Source organism: Microcebus murinus, chromosome 2 (genome assembly GCF_040939455.1).
Source record: "Microcebus murinus isolate Inina chromosome 2, M.murinus_Inina_mat1.0, whole genome shotgun sequence".
NCBI classification, from domain to species: domain Eukaryota; kingdom Metazoa; phylum Chordata; class Mammalia; order Primates; family Cheirogaleidae; genus Microcebus; species Microcebus murinus.
Genome location: NC_134105.1, coordinates 80,662,389 through 80,680,022, shown reverse-complemented (window position 1 = coordinate 80,680,022; position 17,634 = coordinate 80,662,389). Strand labels below are relative to the sequence as shown.

Sequence of the window (17,634 nt, the reverse complement as noted above, 5' to 3'; positions counted from 1 at the left end):
TTGGTTTAATCAAAACAGGTATACCTTCAGAGTTATCAGCATTCAATATAATTCAGATACTACTTCAGACTTCCTGGTAGCTGGGACTGCAGGCATGTGCCACCATGCCTGGCTAATTTTTCTATTTTTTGTAGAGATCGGGTCTTGCTAAGGTTGGTCTCAAACTCTTGGCCTCAAGTGATCCTCTGGCCTTGGCCTCCCAAAGTACTAGGACTGCAAGCGTGAGCCACCATACGCAGCCAGAATTATTAGCTTTTCTCGATAGCGTTTCTTCCTAAAGGTTAAACAGAAGTTTGAACATTATCTATGTAGAGGTAAAGGGAAAGCTTCCTCTATGTCCTCAGAAGTTTTGCTGAAAGATTAACTCATGAAAAGGTAGATTCATGTGAAAAAAGGCATACAAAATTATTGTTACTATGCACCTGGAGAGAATCACAGAGTGTTTGCCCAATATCCCATGGGGTTCAGGAACTTATATGCCATTTTGAGGTTCTAGGAAAAATGGGGGCTTGGTTCCTGGCAAACAGGTTGTGGAGGGAGGAGAAGAGGAATTCTGTTGAGGGGTAAAAAATGATACTAGGGAGAATGAATGGATGGGGAACATAGATTAACTTGTACATAGTCCTCTTTGGAATTTGAATGATCTTTAGAGATAGACATTATCTCATGAAAAGGTCTGGTCAAGAGTGGCTACATTCTTGGTCTTCTTTTCTGCAATGGGTAATGAGACAACCAGCAGTAGGGGAAAAACAGTTATTCTCCTTGGTGGGTATATCAGGTCCTTTTGTAGATAGGGGAAAAGCCTCTTCCATGTTTGTTGATATCTAAAGGCTTTTAACTCAAAATACTCAGTGTACCAGGGAACCATAATTTGGGGTAAAATTCTCTTTGCTCTTTCACCTGTAAATTTTATTTTACTTAAGAAAAATATTACAGAACACTTGATCTGAAGGATGATCCTTGAGAGCAAGACTTAGAGGTGAGAGAGGACAGAAACATTCAGGGGTGTGTGTGTGTGTGTGTGTGTGTGTGTGTGTGTGTGTGTGTGTGTGTGTGTGTGTGTAGGGGTGAGTTGGACCCAGCTAGTTCACCCTTTTCACCTAACTACAACATCTCTTTACTGTCCCAGTTTTCTCCAACTCTTTATTATGAAGGAGTTCGGAAAATGCTACTCCTAAATATATTTATCACTTTGAGCTGAAGGCACTTGAAAAACAGCAAATGCAGGGAGAGGCTTTCTCTGTCCTCCCATCATCTGCCTAAAGACAGATCCTCCAAAAGGAACTCAATTGTCATCAATCTCCTCCCTGGAGTTTCACCTACCAGGGAAAATTAACTCATAAGAGAGGAGATTAGAAGTTCACATCACACTCAGACAAATGTCACAAACTATCATCTATTCTTCTAAGGATTCTCCCCCAAGTCATGTTCTCTCCCCTAAGTGGCCCACATACCCTCTCAGAGGGTAGAGGAAAAATCTTCCATCCTCTATAATTACGTAGATCAATTTAACCTCTAAGGCCAAGTCTTTCTCTTTTCTCTAGCCTTTGGATTTTGAATCACAATGATCTGAGATCTCCAACTAAGGAGAAATGAGGAACAAATATCTATATGATATTCATATTTATAGCTGTTTTATATATAAATTTCAATATCATGAATATAAAAGTAATGCTCGACCTGAAGTTTTTTTGCATTTATTATTCAAAAGCACATTTGGTTAAAAGGGATACTCAGGATCAATTTGTGGTCATTTCTAGGAGGAAACAGGAAAGAAAAACCCCAAAACGTTCAAACGTATCCAGGATCTTTTCTTCTCTGCTAACACCAACTAGAAATTGACGTTATAACTTAGTTTTCCCTTTACAACTTGTTTGGTAAACCTTAAAATGCCAGTCTTAAGAATTCTTCCAGGAAAGAAGGGATCAAGTTTACAAATCTCTCTCTTAATCATAAACTGTCATATTTTAAGTATGGCCAGGTCTCATGTCTTTAAAAAATTCTGTGGGCACATGTAGCCTGAATGTCTCTGAGTTGAGTAGGAGAGGCTCTCTTTCAAGACTGCCTCTGTACAAAACAAAGGGAGGACAAACTGATAAGGGTCGTCAAAATGCTTAGACATTTTATAAAGTTTTGAGAACACATAGGTGGACTTCCAACCTCTTCAACTTCATAATATTTTGCAATGAGAAAATGTCTTTCATGTCTATGTATTCAATTTCCTACTCACCCATAACTATAGGAAATAATTTGAGGGCATCGAGAGTCTTATCTTCCTGACTCAAATTGGGTACTCAGGAATACCTCCCCTTTTAATAGTAGGCATTATTATCCAAAGAGACCTTATAGAAAAGTGTTTTCTTTCTTCTCTATTACATTATTACTAAACTTAAATTCTGTATTTATTGGCGTGGGGGAAGAAAAGAAACCAAAACCAAAAACCACAAATTAAATAACTATCAGTTCAACAACAGATAATGCCAAAATTTGTTTTTTGGGGGTTTTTTTGAGATGGAGTATCACTCTGTTGTCCCGGGTAGAATGCAGTGGCGTCATAGCTCACTGCAACCTCCAACTCCTGGGCTCAAGCAGTCCTCCTGCCTTAGCCTCCTAGTTTGGGACTACAGTTGTGTGTCACCATGTCTGGCTAATTTTTCTATTTTTTGTAGTGACAGGGTTTTGCTCTTGCTCTGGCTGGTCTTAAACTCCTGACCACAAGCAATTCTCCTGCCTTGGCCTCCCAGAGTGCTAGAATTACAGGTATGAGCCATGGTGCTGACGGGCCTTTGGTTTCTTTTCGATAAAGATTCATGAATAAACCTATTGATAGATTGATGATAATTGAAAGAAAATAGTCTGACATCAGTACGAACCCAAATTAAATGACTGAGGCAAAAATCTAAATCAATGGAGGTTTTTTTTTTTTTTTTTTTTTTTTTTTGAGACAGAGTCTCGCTTTGTTGTCCAGGCTAGAGTGAGTGCCGTGGCGTCAGCCTAGCTCACAGCAACCTCAAACTCCTGGGCTTGAGTGATCCTTCTGCCTCAGCCTCCCGAGTAGCTGGGACTACAGGCATGCGCCACCATGCCCGGCTAATTTTTTATATATATATCAGTTGGCCAATTAATTTCTTTCTATTTATAGTAGAGACGGGGTCTCGCTCTTGCTCAGGCTGGTTTTGAACTCCTGACCTTGAGCAATCCGCCCGCCTCGGCCTCCCAAGAGCTAGGATGACAGGCGTGAGCCACAGCGCCCGGCCAATCAATGGAGGTTTTTAAAGCCAAATTTGAGGATGTGTGTGTATGTATGTGTGTGTGGGGGGAGGAAACGAGGCCTTGTGAGGCCTAGGAAATCTACATTTTACATAGGATAAGGGGAATATTAGAAGAGAAAAAGGGAGTGATGGAACTATCAGTATGTAGATGTCCCTGGGTAGGTGAGAGAATGTCTGATTCTGTCTTGTCTCTGTTCTGTTCCCTGTAAAGATAAACTTGTAATTCACTTATAGTGTGGAATCAAACAGACTTTATTTAGTTTTAGGTGATAGACATAGCCTGCAGACCCTAAGTTACAGTTTGCCTGTCTTTGCTTATAGGAGGCCTGTAAGGAATTTCTTTAGTGAATGATCCGTGAGGCCAGTTCTTCACTGGTGACTAAAGCGTCTATCTTTCCTTTTGCATAAGGAGTTGGGGAGAGGTGGCCATGAGATTTTGATTTTATTTTTATATCATTAATGGAAACATGAAGAATTGATCATTTCAGAGCTGGCTTTCAGGACATAATTGGCACTATCTCTTACTGAGTGATTTGTTACAGTCATCTAATTTCTTTTAGAATCAGTTATCTCAAAGGGAACTATCACCAATCCCATAAGGCTATGGGGATGTTTTATTGGGAATATTTGAAAAGTGAAACAAGAGAGAGCAAAAATAATTATGCTTAATATTGGTCCAAAAGGAAAGAAAATTTCATTTCTGAGGAAAAAACCCCATATGTCATAATTTATACTGAGGTTAAACTTACTATAAAGTTAAATGTATTATAAAATTTAAAGCAAACATGCATGCCCCTATTTTGCCTGGCAAATTAGGCCAAAAGTGTTGTTCTACTGGAGAAAAACTATTGAAGGTGTGAGAGAAGTGCTGAAGAAGACACACTGCCCTCTTGTGGCGCTTCCAAAGCAAAACTCAGCACTTGCCCACAGTGCTCCAGTGCATTCCTGAATCCCACATATGTGCAGCATTCCTGTATCCTCAGTGAGCCTGTTTTTTTTTTGGGGGGGGGGGATAGCTCACCTGTCTGAGAAAATGGTTTGTTTATTAATTAATTAATCAACGTCTCTCTTTGTTGTCTGGGCTAGAGTGCTGTGGTATCTGTCAGACTGGCTGAAAACAACCTCAAACTCCAAGTGATCTTCCTGCCTCAGCCTCCTGAGCTGGGACTGCAGGCTCATGCCACCATGTCCAGCTAATTTTTTCTATTTTTAGTAGAGACGGGCGTCTCGCTCTTGCTCAGGCTGGTCTCGAACTCCTGGCCTCAAGTGATCCTCCCACTTTGGCCTCCCAGAGTGCTGGGATTACAGGCGTGTCCAGCCATGTCTGAGAGAATGGTTCTTGAAGGGATTTCTTTTTAAAGTAATCATAAGTTTAAGAGCCTGGCCAAAAAAAAAAAAAAAAGCCTCAATTGTACCCCAGTTTTCAAAGGGCTTTTTTTGCGACATTCTAAAAATATTGATTACATGCTTTTAAATTGAAGAATTCCCATTAGAATACAAAAAGAATTACTTGTGCCATAGAAGTCTAACACTTTCAATAAATTTTTATGCCATTTGAAGTCAATTCTAACTTCCTTGTATTCTCTGACCTCCCCACCATAGGATTTATACCTCGGTCCAAACAACCAGAGAGCCAGCCCTATGTTGTCACAAAATGGCAATGGCAGGCAGCGCTTATATGAAGAAGTATCCTGGAGGCACCCAGTTCTTTTCTGATCTCATGGAGATATAGGAAAAATATTGCTAAGCTAAGCATCAGAATACCTGTTTCTAAAAATCTATGTAATATTGGATAAGGCACTTGGACCCTAATTTTTTTTAGAAGTGTGTAAAAAGATATATGTGTGTGTGTGTTCACATGGCTGTGTGTGAAAGAGAGAAAGAGATATTTGGGATATGATAGAAGCCTATAAAATAAGCTAATTATGTAAATGTAATTAGGATAAACACAGGTTTACTGATCAAGTCTGAGTAATAATCTTGAAAGGATAAATTTAACAAAAATTATATAAAAGACCACAAAAAGCAGATAGTCTCTAAAACCTGAGGTGGTAAAGTAGAAAATATAATTTCAATTATTGTTGAAATAATGCAATAAAAATAAAAATAAAAACAATAGGAATACTTAATAAAGGGAAAGATTGAGAGAGTATCAGCCTTTGCTCTCTATTCCAGGAGTAATGCAGAGTAGTTTTCTAGGTTTGTCAAATTCCATAAATTGGGATTTCTATAAATATCAGGTTTTCACAAGGAGAAAATTAACTATATTCTTTTCCTTGTTTAGTTTAGAAACAACTCAGATGAAGAGGCAAATCTGTAATTTCTGTAACAGATTTTTATTGGGGGATAGTGAGACGATTTTTAATGAAGTCTAATCTACACACAGAAAAGTGCACATGTCATATATATGCAGCTCAAGTATTTTTTACAAACTGATCGTATATATATAAATAGCACCTGATTAAGAAACAGAACATTTCTATTCCCAGAAACCTCTCTCATCCCCTTTTCTAATCACTTCACCCCACCAGAAAAACCACTATTCCCATTTCTAATATCATAGATTAGTTTTGCCCATTTTTGTATTTTATGTAAATAGAATCATTTACTTATTCTACTGCATCTAACTCAACAGTATTTGTGAGATTTATCTTCATAGTTGCTGCAACTGTAGTTCATTCATTCTCATTGCTGTGTAGTCCACAGTACAAATGAATGGCAATTATTCTACTGTTGAGCATTTGGCCAGTTTCAAGATTGGGCCATTATAAATAGTGTATTTATTTAACATACCTATGTATGTATTTTGTGGAATATATAAACATATTTGTCTTAGGTATATAGCAAGAATGAAACTGCTGTCATGTTTAAGCTTAGTGGGTACTGCCAAATAGTTTTTTAAAACAGTCGTACCAATTTACACTCCCACAGCAGTGTATGAAAGTTCCGGTTACTCCATATCCATGTTGATACTTGTATTTCTTTTCTTTCCTTTTTTCTTTTTCTTCCCCTTCCCCTTTCCCTTTTTCTTTCTCTTCCCTCGTTTTCCCTTTCCCTTTTTCTTACCCTTTCTCTTTCCCTTTTTCTTTCTCTTCCCTCATTTTCCCTTTCCCTTTTTCTTACCCTTTCTCTTTCCCTTTTTCTTTCTCTTCCCTCGTTTTCCCTTTCCCTTTTTCTTACCCTTTCTCTTTCCCTTTTTCTTTCTCTTCCCTCGTTTTCCCTTTCCCTTTTTCTTACCCTTTCTCTTTCCCTTTTTCTTTCTCTTCCCTCGTTTTCCCTTTCCCTTTTTCTTACCCTTTCTCTTTCCTTTTTCCTTTTCCTTTCCCTCCTTTTCCCTTTCACTTTCCAATTTTAGCCATTCTGGTGTGTGTAGTTGATTTATATTTATCCTAGTCTGCTTTTCAAGTAGTGCAGAAGGAGGAAAGTGAAGAATTAGTTGTAGGAGCTGTGAGTAATACTACACTACCCAGGGAAGAGAGAAATTTATGTTACTGAAATGGAAGTTCAACAGTTTAAAGTAAAGAAAATATTCAACTGGTCAGTATACTATAATTATTCCTTCCTACAAAGTTTCAGCCTGATCATGTATTTTACTTTTCAAATAAACAACTTTCCAATTGTATAATGGAGGCCGAGGGGAAAATGAAATTTGTTCTTTGGAAATATATTTTATTTGAGCAGAATATCCATTCTGGAAAACAATGTATATAGGTAGGAATAACTATTGACACATAGACTAATATTCTATTATTATTTGACTTAAAAAAGACATTTGTTTCAAATTTGTGCTAACTTGGAGGCTTTATATAAATAAAGCATGCTGAATTAACAATAGGAATACTTAATAAAGGGAAAGATTGAGAGAGTATCAGCCTTTGCTCTCTATTCCAGGAGTAATGCAGAGTAGTTTTCTAGGTTTGTCAAATTCCATAAATCGGGATTTCTATAAATATCAGGTTTTCACAAGGAGAAAATTAACTATATTCTTTTCCTTGTTTAGTTTAGAAACAACTCAGATAAAGAGGCAAATCTGTAATTTCTATAATTATTTGGAAGTAGCATTGAAATTGATTAAAAACTCAACTAATGATAAACAGAAAAGTACCAATGTCCTTGCACTTTTCTTGTTTTATAAGATACGCCTAAAGAAATTTGACCTAATTTTAGAAGCTGAGAGTCTCACATTTTCTCACTAATTTGAAGTGTTAACTTTAGGACTGTCAATAAAAACTTCTCTCATTCAAGACATTAGGGAAAAAAGCCAAGAAAGAGGATATCATTAGTGGATGGTAGTCAAGCTTTAATTTCTGCTTCATGGAGTGAATTATGGAAGTATGGTTTAATTCATTAAACACAGTTATAAAATATTTGAAGTGCATTTTTTTTTTGAGACGGGGTCTCTCTCTGTTGTTGATATAAAGTACGGTGGCATCACCATAGTTCACTGCAACCTCAAATTCCTGGACTCAAGTGATCCTCCTGTTTCAGCCTCCTAAGTAACTATGACTCTAGGCATGAGCCTGGCTAATTTTTCTATTTTTTGTAGAGATGTGGTCTTCCTCTTGCTCAGGCTGATCTCAAACTCCTAACCTGAAACAATCCTCCCCCTTGGCCTCCCAAAATGTCAGGATTACAGGCGTGATCCACTGCACCTGGCCTTGAAGTGCATATTTAAAGGACATTTATGAATACTTCAATACTTTCCTTGTTATTAGAACAGAATATATTAAATAGCATTTGCAATTATGGTTCCTGAGACCTGTTACTATTTTAAAATAGCATCCCCAAATAGGTAACATGTTTAATGTATAAACAGCTCTCCATTTAGACAGAATGCATTTCAAGAGTATATTAACATTGATTTCCAGAGGGTAAAGTGTTATAACATATTTTTAAATTATTCATATATCCTAGGGAATTATTAGCTTGTCTTTGATAATCTTTATTTTTAACCTCCTTGCAGTTTTCCCAAGTTTTAGATTTTGCATTAAAATAAAACTGTATCCTTAGAGTGTAGTAAACCATAGAATGGATATTCAGTTTATTGAACTTAGTAAACCTTAAATCATTTATTTTTCTTTTCAAATAATCACTGAGTGTTTTCTATGTTCTAGGCATTGTGCTTCATGTTGGGCTTCAAATGATAACTAATGTAGAATTATAACTCTGTAAATGCTTCAATGGAGTTTCACAGGGTCCCATGAGAGACTATGGTAAGGAGATCTGGTCTAAAGGACCAGGGAAAGCCCACCTATGTAGTGAAAAAGGAAGTATAATACAGACTCATTTTTAAGAAAAAGTTCAAGTCCATACATTTTGTATTCAATGAAGCTTTGAGTTTTGCCAAGTAGTCCTGATATTTTTAGGGTTTGAATTTGTAATTTGTATGCTTACTATATGTAAAATAAATTAGTGACTTACATAAACATCTTTGTTTTTCTAAATAGCACAGAAATAAGTTTAGTTCTTTCAATGGCTAACATTTTCAAATGATTGGTTATACATAATATTCTGGCATTTGACAATTCCTAGGAAAGTTTCAATAATTGCAGAAATAGACCACAGAGTCTACCACACCTGTACTGTAAGTAGTGGGGAGAAGATATTTTACCTGGTTTGTTGAGTCTTCATCAGGACTTGAAGAATAGGACCAGTAGTTCGGCTCACTTCAACTTATTTCATTTAACCAAAGCTAACATTTACCTACTTACTCCCTCCCCAATTGTTAAAGCTAATCATTACCTTCCTTCACAAAAGCATGTGTGTACAAGAGAATATCTCTTTTACTACTTCCTGGTCAATATTGTTCCCATCATGAGGGGCAACCATGTACTGGAAGATGAATCAGTGACAGTGCCCAGCAGATGGTTTGATGGATTTGGAAGGTGTGTGGCCCTCTGTGTTCCATGTAGAGTCTCCTCCATTTCCAAGGGCCTTCTATTCTGAGCCATTTATCTCATGTAGTTAGGTGGTGGTTGAAAAATGGTAGTCAATAGTTGAATGAGAGTAAGTACCATAACAGGATGAGTCTTGTAACCACAAGCTACACCCACCATTGGGGATAAATCTCAAAAACATAGTGTTACAAACATCAAGTTGCAAAAGGTTAGAAATACTAGGATTCCAATTATATAAAGGTCAACACAGGCAGAACTAAACAGCATTATTAAGATATACATTTATAACACTATAGAGAAAATTAAGAAGACGACTCACATAAAATCAGGAGGGAGGATATGGCAGTGGCAGGGTGGGATCTGCTTTGGAGGGGCAGGCAGTATACTTTAGTGACACTGATAAAGTTCTCTTCTGAAGCTCTATAAAATTCTCCCCAAAATGCTTCCAGAAAAACCTGTTGACCATGCCTTATGTATTGCAAGGAAATATATCATCTTAACAGAATTTTAGTAGTTTCTCAAAAGTTAGGGAAAGGTATTGACAGAGTTTTGGGACATGGCTGGGTGATTTTTAAGGCAGGTAGTACAAGACGGAGCTGGTTGGGATTAGGCAGAGCTTATAAAATAATAATTTTATATTGGTGGACAAAAGTGAGGCAAGTGTTTTGAAGTGAATCTTGATGTACAAGATTATTATCAGAAAATGACTGGTGAGCAAGCTTTTTTAGTTGGCTTATAATCTTATCTTTCTAGACAGGAATTCCTGGAGTAAATACCTATTTTATTTTTATTTTTAGAGACAAGGTCTCCCTTTGTCACCCAAGCTGAAGTGCTGTCGTGCTACTACACCTCACTGCAATCTAGAACTCACAGGCTGGAGGGATCCTCCAGCCTCAGCCTCTGAGTACCTGCAATTAACAGGCACATGCCACTATGCCTGGCTCATTTTTTAAAATTATTTTTTGTAGAGAGGAGGTCTCACCATGTTGCCCAGGCTGGTCTCCAAGTCCTGGCCTCAAGTGATCCTCCTGCCTCAGCCTCTCAAAATGTTAAGATTACAGGTGTCAGCCACCAACCCCTGCCAAACAACTATTATCTTTGTTTGACTACAGTATTGTTTAAAACAGGAACAAGAAGTTTGTTTTACTTTTCAACTCTGTGGTGTGCTCATGCTTTTTATTTAATTATTCTTCTTTAAAAATTCATATATGTTATATACTCTTTTATATAGACAATATATTTCAAAACACAATTTCTTTTTCTCTAGAAAACCAATCAAACATTCAGTGAGAAATTTCTAGGCTGAAAACTGATAAACTATCCCCTTAAAAGTTTAACATAACAATTTCCCCCTTTAATTGTAAATGGACTGTTCTTTAGGTTGAGCACAAGGTATAGTGATTGGCCTCTGTGTTGAGGGCAGTTTTCCCGCCAATGTGGGATTCTGCCACGAATGGATTACAAGAGTTGAGGACAGTTTCCCCTAGCTCTTCAGCCAACCTGTCTCTCATTAGTTGTCACCAGTCAGAAGCATCCTCTCTTGTTTATCACAGTGTATTATCTTTTTTAATGTGTTCTACAACATGTAAAAGGTTGGGAAGCATGGGCTTAGGAGACGATGTTTTATAGAAAATGACACCTTTTAATCACTAGAATCATATTTGGCCCAATGGAACAATCGTATTATGAGAAATACACAGGGATGAAGAATCCCTGGGTAGAGCACATATTTGCTTATTTCTGAGTAAGAAGAACTGAATTCCGGTATGTTAAATGAACCTCTAATAGAAATAGATCTCTAGGTCTTAGAGTTAGTGCTTTGAAGTTGCCTAAAGAAAATTTTAAAAAAACGTATCTTTTCTGAAGACATGCAGAAACAAAGGGAAGTCTCCCAAGCAATCACACTCTAAGTATTTATTCCAAACTAGTTCATTTAATTTTCTGAAATACATTTCTCCCCTTTGTCCCATGATGAGAAAGACCAAATATAGTTAAAACCAACCAAACCAAAAACAATAAAAATTCATACAAAATTCTGTCTTGCTTTATTAGTAAAGACTTCAATACTAGCTCTTTTGCTTCTTTACAATTTAATATAAGTATAAGATTATAGAATTTTTTAACAAGAAAATTTGTTCTCCATTTTAACAAATCCATAAAATTTGCTGCCAATTCAGGTGATGTAAACTTTTGAGTTGTTTCCTTAAGATCAGGCTTTGGGAGGTCAAGAGAAAAAATAATTTGGAGAAACCATTGATTAAAATAAATATATTATTGTCCACCTCTACTCATTACATCTAGGAGACAATGAGCTCACATTAAAAATATTATATTTGGGAAGTTATAAAATGTTTTATGTCATTGGATGCTGGCCTTGGTTCTTGATGGCCACGGAACCACCATATCAGCCCTGGACTGCATACTCTGGACCTCTATCTTATGTAGGCCACACTGTTATTTTGGTTCTGTTATATGCAGTCAAACTTAATCCTAATATACTATGGGTCACCCTCATGAATCCTTGCTACCCTGTGGAATAGGTATTACAGTCATCCTTTTTTTTTTTTTCTTTTTTTTGAGACAGAGTCTCGTTCTGTTGCCCAGGCTAGAATGAGTGCCGTGGCATCAGCCTAGCTCACAGCAACCTCAAACTCCTGGGCTCAAGCAATCCTTCTGCCTCAGCTTCCTGAGCAGATTGGACTACAGGCATGTGCCACCATGCCCGGCTAATTTTTTCTATATATTTTTAGTTGGCTAATTAAATTCTTTCTATTTTTTTTTTTTTTTTTAGCAGAGACGGGGTCTCGTTCTTGCTCAGGCTGGCTTCGAACTCCTAACCTTGAATGATCCACCTGCCTCGGCCTCCCAAAGTGCTAGGATTACAGGCGTGAGCCATCCTTGTTTTTACAGTTGAAGAAACAAAGGCTCAGCGAGGCAAGTAATCAGCTTTGGAAACAGCAGAGACATTGTAACATCAGGATTGGAAAGAGATTGAGGCCAAATCATAGAGGATCTTTAATTCCCTCTGAGCAGTGATGGAAATAATCAATGTTCAAGAAAGGTTTTCCTTATAGTTCTGAGGGACTGAGTACATTGTGATCAATTAAGAAATGAAGTTAATCTAAGCACAAAACAAGTATAAGTAGAAAGAAAGGAATATATATGAGAACCTACATCAGATAAAAGTGAGAAGACTGTGATCCATTGAATGTGAGGTGGGAGTCCAAGATGAATTATTTTTGGAGCACTTCTTTATGTAATAAGATGTCTAATAGGACTTAGTGTTGAGTTTTGTACTTTGAAACTATATCAGTTACATGAGCCTGGCACAGTGGCACATGCCTATACTCCCACCTCACGTGGGAGGCTCAAGTGGAAGGATTATTTGAGCCCAGAAGTTTAAGACCAGCCTGGGCAACATGGTGAGACCCCCATCTCTAAAAAATGTGTGTGTGTGTGTGTATATATAAAATCAATTATAATACATATATTAACGTTGAACATTTGTACAATTAAGTGCCAAATTTGTTAGTAAATTTCCTTAGATATAACTTGCTTCCTTTGGTATTAAGCATGCCTGGGCATGAGCTCTGCCTGACTTTTGGCCACAATTCTCTTGTACCAACTTTGACCAGTGGCTACCTCTTATTATGCTTCCTGTTGTCTCATACTTTTCTGTCTTACCTTCCTTGGTAAGAAACTTACATTTGCAAATTTATCCCAGTTGTGTAACATAGCCCATGCTTGGCCCTGAGTCTGAATATTTAGCCAGGACTACATCAGTAATCTTATTAAGGTAGATAACTGCAGATACAGAATTCTGATCAGGTGATAGTAAGGGGGTATACCTAGACCTAAGCAGAAAAGAATCTAAAGCTTTCCATGGTCAGAGGGCAACTCATAATAGCAACTGCTAGACCTATGTGTGGATGGTGGGAGGAAGCATGAGGGCAAGTAGAGAAGATTATAGTCTTGAAGGTCTGTGAAAGAGGATTTGTGGTAGCAAGATCAAGGATTGACTCTTAGTCCAGTAATTTATCAGTTGTGTGACCTATGGCAAGACTCTTTATCAACATTCTCATTTATAAAATGGGTATAAATACCTTCAACGTGAAATTGCCAATTAGTAAGGGCTTCATAAATATTTGTTGAATCTGAACTTCTTATTCTGACCAATAGGCTATCAAATTGAACCAAAATGGATCACAGCCAACCAAAGACATGAAAATTAGAATTCCAATAAATGCAGATACCCTATGTTCTTAAATGAGATTAAATATCATAAACATGTCAGTTCTTATCAAATTATGTGAGTGCAAGTTTAGCAAAAATGCTAAGAGAATAGCTTTTGGATATGGAAAAATACTTAGGAAGAACAAATAGGCAGAGATATATAACAAGATTCTGCAAAAGGAGAGTAGGGGATGGGTGAAAGAGAAAGGTGGTGAGGAAAAGCACTAACAAATATTAAAACAAAAAACTGCAATAATTAAATGAGTGAATAGGCACAGAAAACTTCAACAATATATCCTAGAAGTAGACTCTACTAGTTAGGAAAAATCCAATGATTGAAAAAAATAATCACCATAAATCACATTCAACTCATGAGTGCAGAATATGGCAATCTGAAAAAAACCTAAGTAAATGGCTCACCTTGTATCAGATGCAGCTATAAAATATATATATAATAAAACCAGAAGAAAATAGCACAATTTATTAAATTATTAAATGAGACTGATTAAATTTTGAAGTGATATAAGAGATCACAAAGGTAAAGGTAAACACTGAAAGATTTGATGAGAAAAAAAAGCTTTTGTAAGCTAAGCAAAAACAAACAAAAAAACCTCTAACCCAAATTACAAGGCAAATATATCAGAAAAAATATTGCAGCCAAAATGACAAAGTATCAGTGATACTTTATAATTCAAGGCTCATACAAATGGAAAAAAAAATCTAAGCAAATTCCTTGAGTTTATTGTATTGGTACTTTGAGGGTCTATATAAGTAAGTTTGACAAAGTAATTAAAACCATTTGGTAATTAGAGGTTTGGGTTTTTAGGTTAATATCTTTTATCTGAAGATATATACATTCGCAGTAAAAATGAACCAGTAATTAAGGCAAAGACCAACTGGATCAACTTTAGTCATTTGATTTTTTTTATAAATATATATATATTATTAAGTAATTATAAGTAAAAAAGTCTTTTTGGCTATTTTAGGAGGCACATAAATACATCATGTATATTCTGGCCTGTAGTATTTGCCTTAAGTTTATGAAAGGTTAACATGGGAAGCAAAATCTCAAGAAGGTGACCTATTCGGGAATTTTCTGCACTAGCTATGCAAGGGAGCCAGATAACTAGCGCTGCTCTGGCATTAATCCCAGGAACCACTAGCAGTAGTGGGGTGCCACCAATCTAACATGAGCACAGATGCTTCATGACAAACATTATTAGCATGTTCAATGGCATAATGTTCTGGCTGTATTTTGAATGACATTGATTTATTAAATAAATTGTAAATGTATATATAAGAAAGGTAAATAAAAAGTTCACAGTAGTATAAAAAGTTTCAAGAAATACTAGGGAAGTGTATAGTTGCTAAAAGATCTATTTGTACATTGAAAGTTTATTTTGCTCCTAAATTTGACATGGCTAATTAAATAAATTACCAAAGCAGACTACAATTTTTCTTCCTCTCTTGCCTCCACACATCCTGCAGTGGTCAGCATTGACAAATTAATTGGCAAATGAATGAATGAAAGCAAAATATGGTCCTTTAGAAAAGATTTTTATTTTCTTGGCATATAGACATAACTGACATTTGTGCACTACATAGAGCAGCTTAAGACATATCAGAAATGTATTACAATTCACATGTTACAATATCGATAAATATGACCGGTCTAATGTCTCCCTAATTATCTTTGAAAACTTATTTACTATTAAAATACCATAGCATCCTAGTTAAACTGGCAAGTTTATGTCTCATTTTAAAGGGAAAGATTGATTTGGATCAGTCAAAAATCAATGCACAGACCACTATCAAAACAATACCTTACCTAGCATCACTCAAGAATGAAGCATTCTACCTAAATGTGTTTTAGCCAAATAACAGTTTTCCTTCTACAGTCTAAAATTGCTATTTTAACTACTTTGGATGGAATAATGTGTAACATGCCTTCTTAAACTTTAAAATGGACCATGCAGAGTATAACAATTTTTAAATTAATATTCTGCATTAGGAATATGAAACGCTTAGTTTTCTAGTGTAAGCAAATATCCTAAAAGTTTACCAAGGTAGGTCTTTGCCCTACTATAGATAACCCAATATGGCTATATTTTTAGAACTGTCAACTTGTTATTTATTTTTTTGGTCACATTTAATTGTCACCTATTAGTTCTTGCTTTCATTAAATGTTTTCTGTTACTGTTTTTTACCCCCTTTAAGGTAAAAGTTAGGGTACAGCAGCAAAACTACATAAACCTTTGATGAACTAATAGTTCTCTCAAGGAAGGCCATTCCTTTTGCCTCTACAGGTTATATATCGAGCAAAGAAGGAACTGAAGAAGGGAAATTTGGAAAGCAATGTGTTTACAGATAGTGATCAGATTACTATCACAACTGTCCTTAAATTTGTAGGAATTCATCTACTTACTTTAGGTTGGGAAACCAGAAAACTAAGCTAGTTAAAACTATTTCTGTAAGGTCAGCTTTGAAGAAGGGTGTGCAAGTAATAATACAGTAAATTGCAAGAGCTTTCAAGCATGAGTATTTGACAGCTGAAGCATTTATATATTTTTTGCTGCACATAAGTTTCATTTTGCTTGTTTTTCGTTTTTATTTCTCAGCCACAGTTAAGGGTTTTGGTATGTGATCTCTCACTAAGAAAAGTGCTAATGTACCATTATTTTATTACCTATAAATAAACCACTGAATAATATTAAATAGTAATGAAAGGAGTTTTGCAACTACTTTCTTCCAACTGAATGTATAATGATTAAAGTGTTTTCTTGAGGGAAAAAGACAGTAAAAAACCCAAAAAACAAAGACTTCCATCTAGGAAATGAGTAGTACTACTCAAAAATGTCAACTCATATAAATGTTAGAAACCTTATTCCTTTTGTGACATTTTCAGATTTAATTTAAGGTACCTTAACATGCACCTGGTGGTCTAGTGGTTAGGATGCAGTGCTCTCACTCACCACTGTGGCCTAGGTTTTTTAATTAAAAAAAACTTGAATAACTTTTCAATAGTTTTATTAAATTCAAGATAATGATTGAACTTATATCTATATTTTTATTAAGATTGTTCTCAGTGCTAAACCTGTCAGTGTAGGTTTTGGTTAATAGGAAACCAGTATCTACTATGATCTATCAATAGATTTTTTTGTACATAAACTAAAGATAATTTAGTTAAGTTTTTATAAAATTAATATAACAGTTTTTCTTTAAAGTTCTCATAATTTCCACTTAAAAAATGTAAACTATCTCATATAAGGAAATTAGAACTCAAGACTAATGTAACAGAACCGTTTTTAGGAAATTTCCGAATGCTTTGCATTTTTTCCCATATATCCTATGCATCACTAGCATAGTAAGTTATGTTAAATATCCTGTTGGCATTCATTATATTAAAAAAATATTACTATATCAGTGAAAAAAATAAAAGCACATTTTGAACATCTGTGCTCCATTTATGAACATACATTGTAGGTGAAAACTTCCATCATTCAATATTCTTTCAATATTTATTGAATACAGTGAGCAAAGTGCATTCTACACTTCTTAAATAGTGAGAACATTAATGAGCCACAGCCAATTCAGTATGTACTGTGCCTGAAGATAATATATATCACAATTTAAAGATAACTCTCTATTTCATTATTGCATTTTCATATTTTATTTTCACTTATGTACCAATAGATGATTTTTCCTTTTCCAACTCTGAATCTCTAGGCATTGGAACAATACTTACTGAACTTAAAACATTCCATTGATAATTATAGTATTTCTTTTTGATTCAAATAGAAAGCTACCTCTGTAGATTTTTTTTAAAAAACCCCAAAACCAGAAAGATCAATGCTTTTATAATCTTACCTAATTGGGCATCAATTTTATAATAGATAAGATTTGTAAAATGACTTGAGCATGTGCATATAAGGCATTTATGTTATACTATGACCTTGTATTCCATAATACAAGTGATTGCATACTTAATATCCATGAACCAATTATAAATCATAAAGTGTCTCAAGAATAGTAGCAATTGACCAGGCTTGCGTTTCACAGCTAAAAGGACAGTATTGGCCATTTTCATTGGTCAATTCTGGAAGTCCTTTCCAAGGAGATCTGAAAGAAAGAAAAGACATTTTATGAGATATAATCTAATACTTATTAACAAAATAGGCAAGACCTGCTGACTTTTACCTTCTAGTATAGAAAACAATCATATATAGTCATTT

At 35.6% G+C, this 17,634-nt stretch overlaps 1 protein-coding gene across 2 annotated transcripts in view; it reads right to left on the bottom strand.

Moving 5' to 3' along the window:
* Positions 1 to 15,221: 15,221 nt before the first annotated feature.
* Positions 15,222 to 17,634, bottom strand: part of AGL (amylo-alpha-1,6-glucosidase and 4-alpha-glucanotransferase) — a 75,354-nt gene continuing 72,941 nt past the window's right edge. For both annotated transcript variants that reach the window (XM_012748627.3, XM_012748628.3), the window contains exon 34: positions 15,222 to 17,521. In XM_012748627.3, coding sequence (XP_012604081.2) covers positions 17,404 to 17,521 — 118 coding nt within the window. In that variant the 3' untranslated portion in view covers positions 15,222 to 17,403. The remainder of the gene's footprint in view (positions 17,522 to 17,634) is intronic.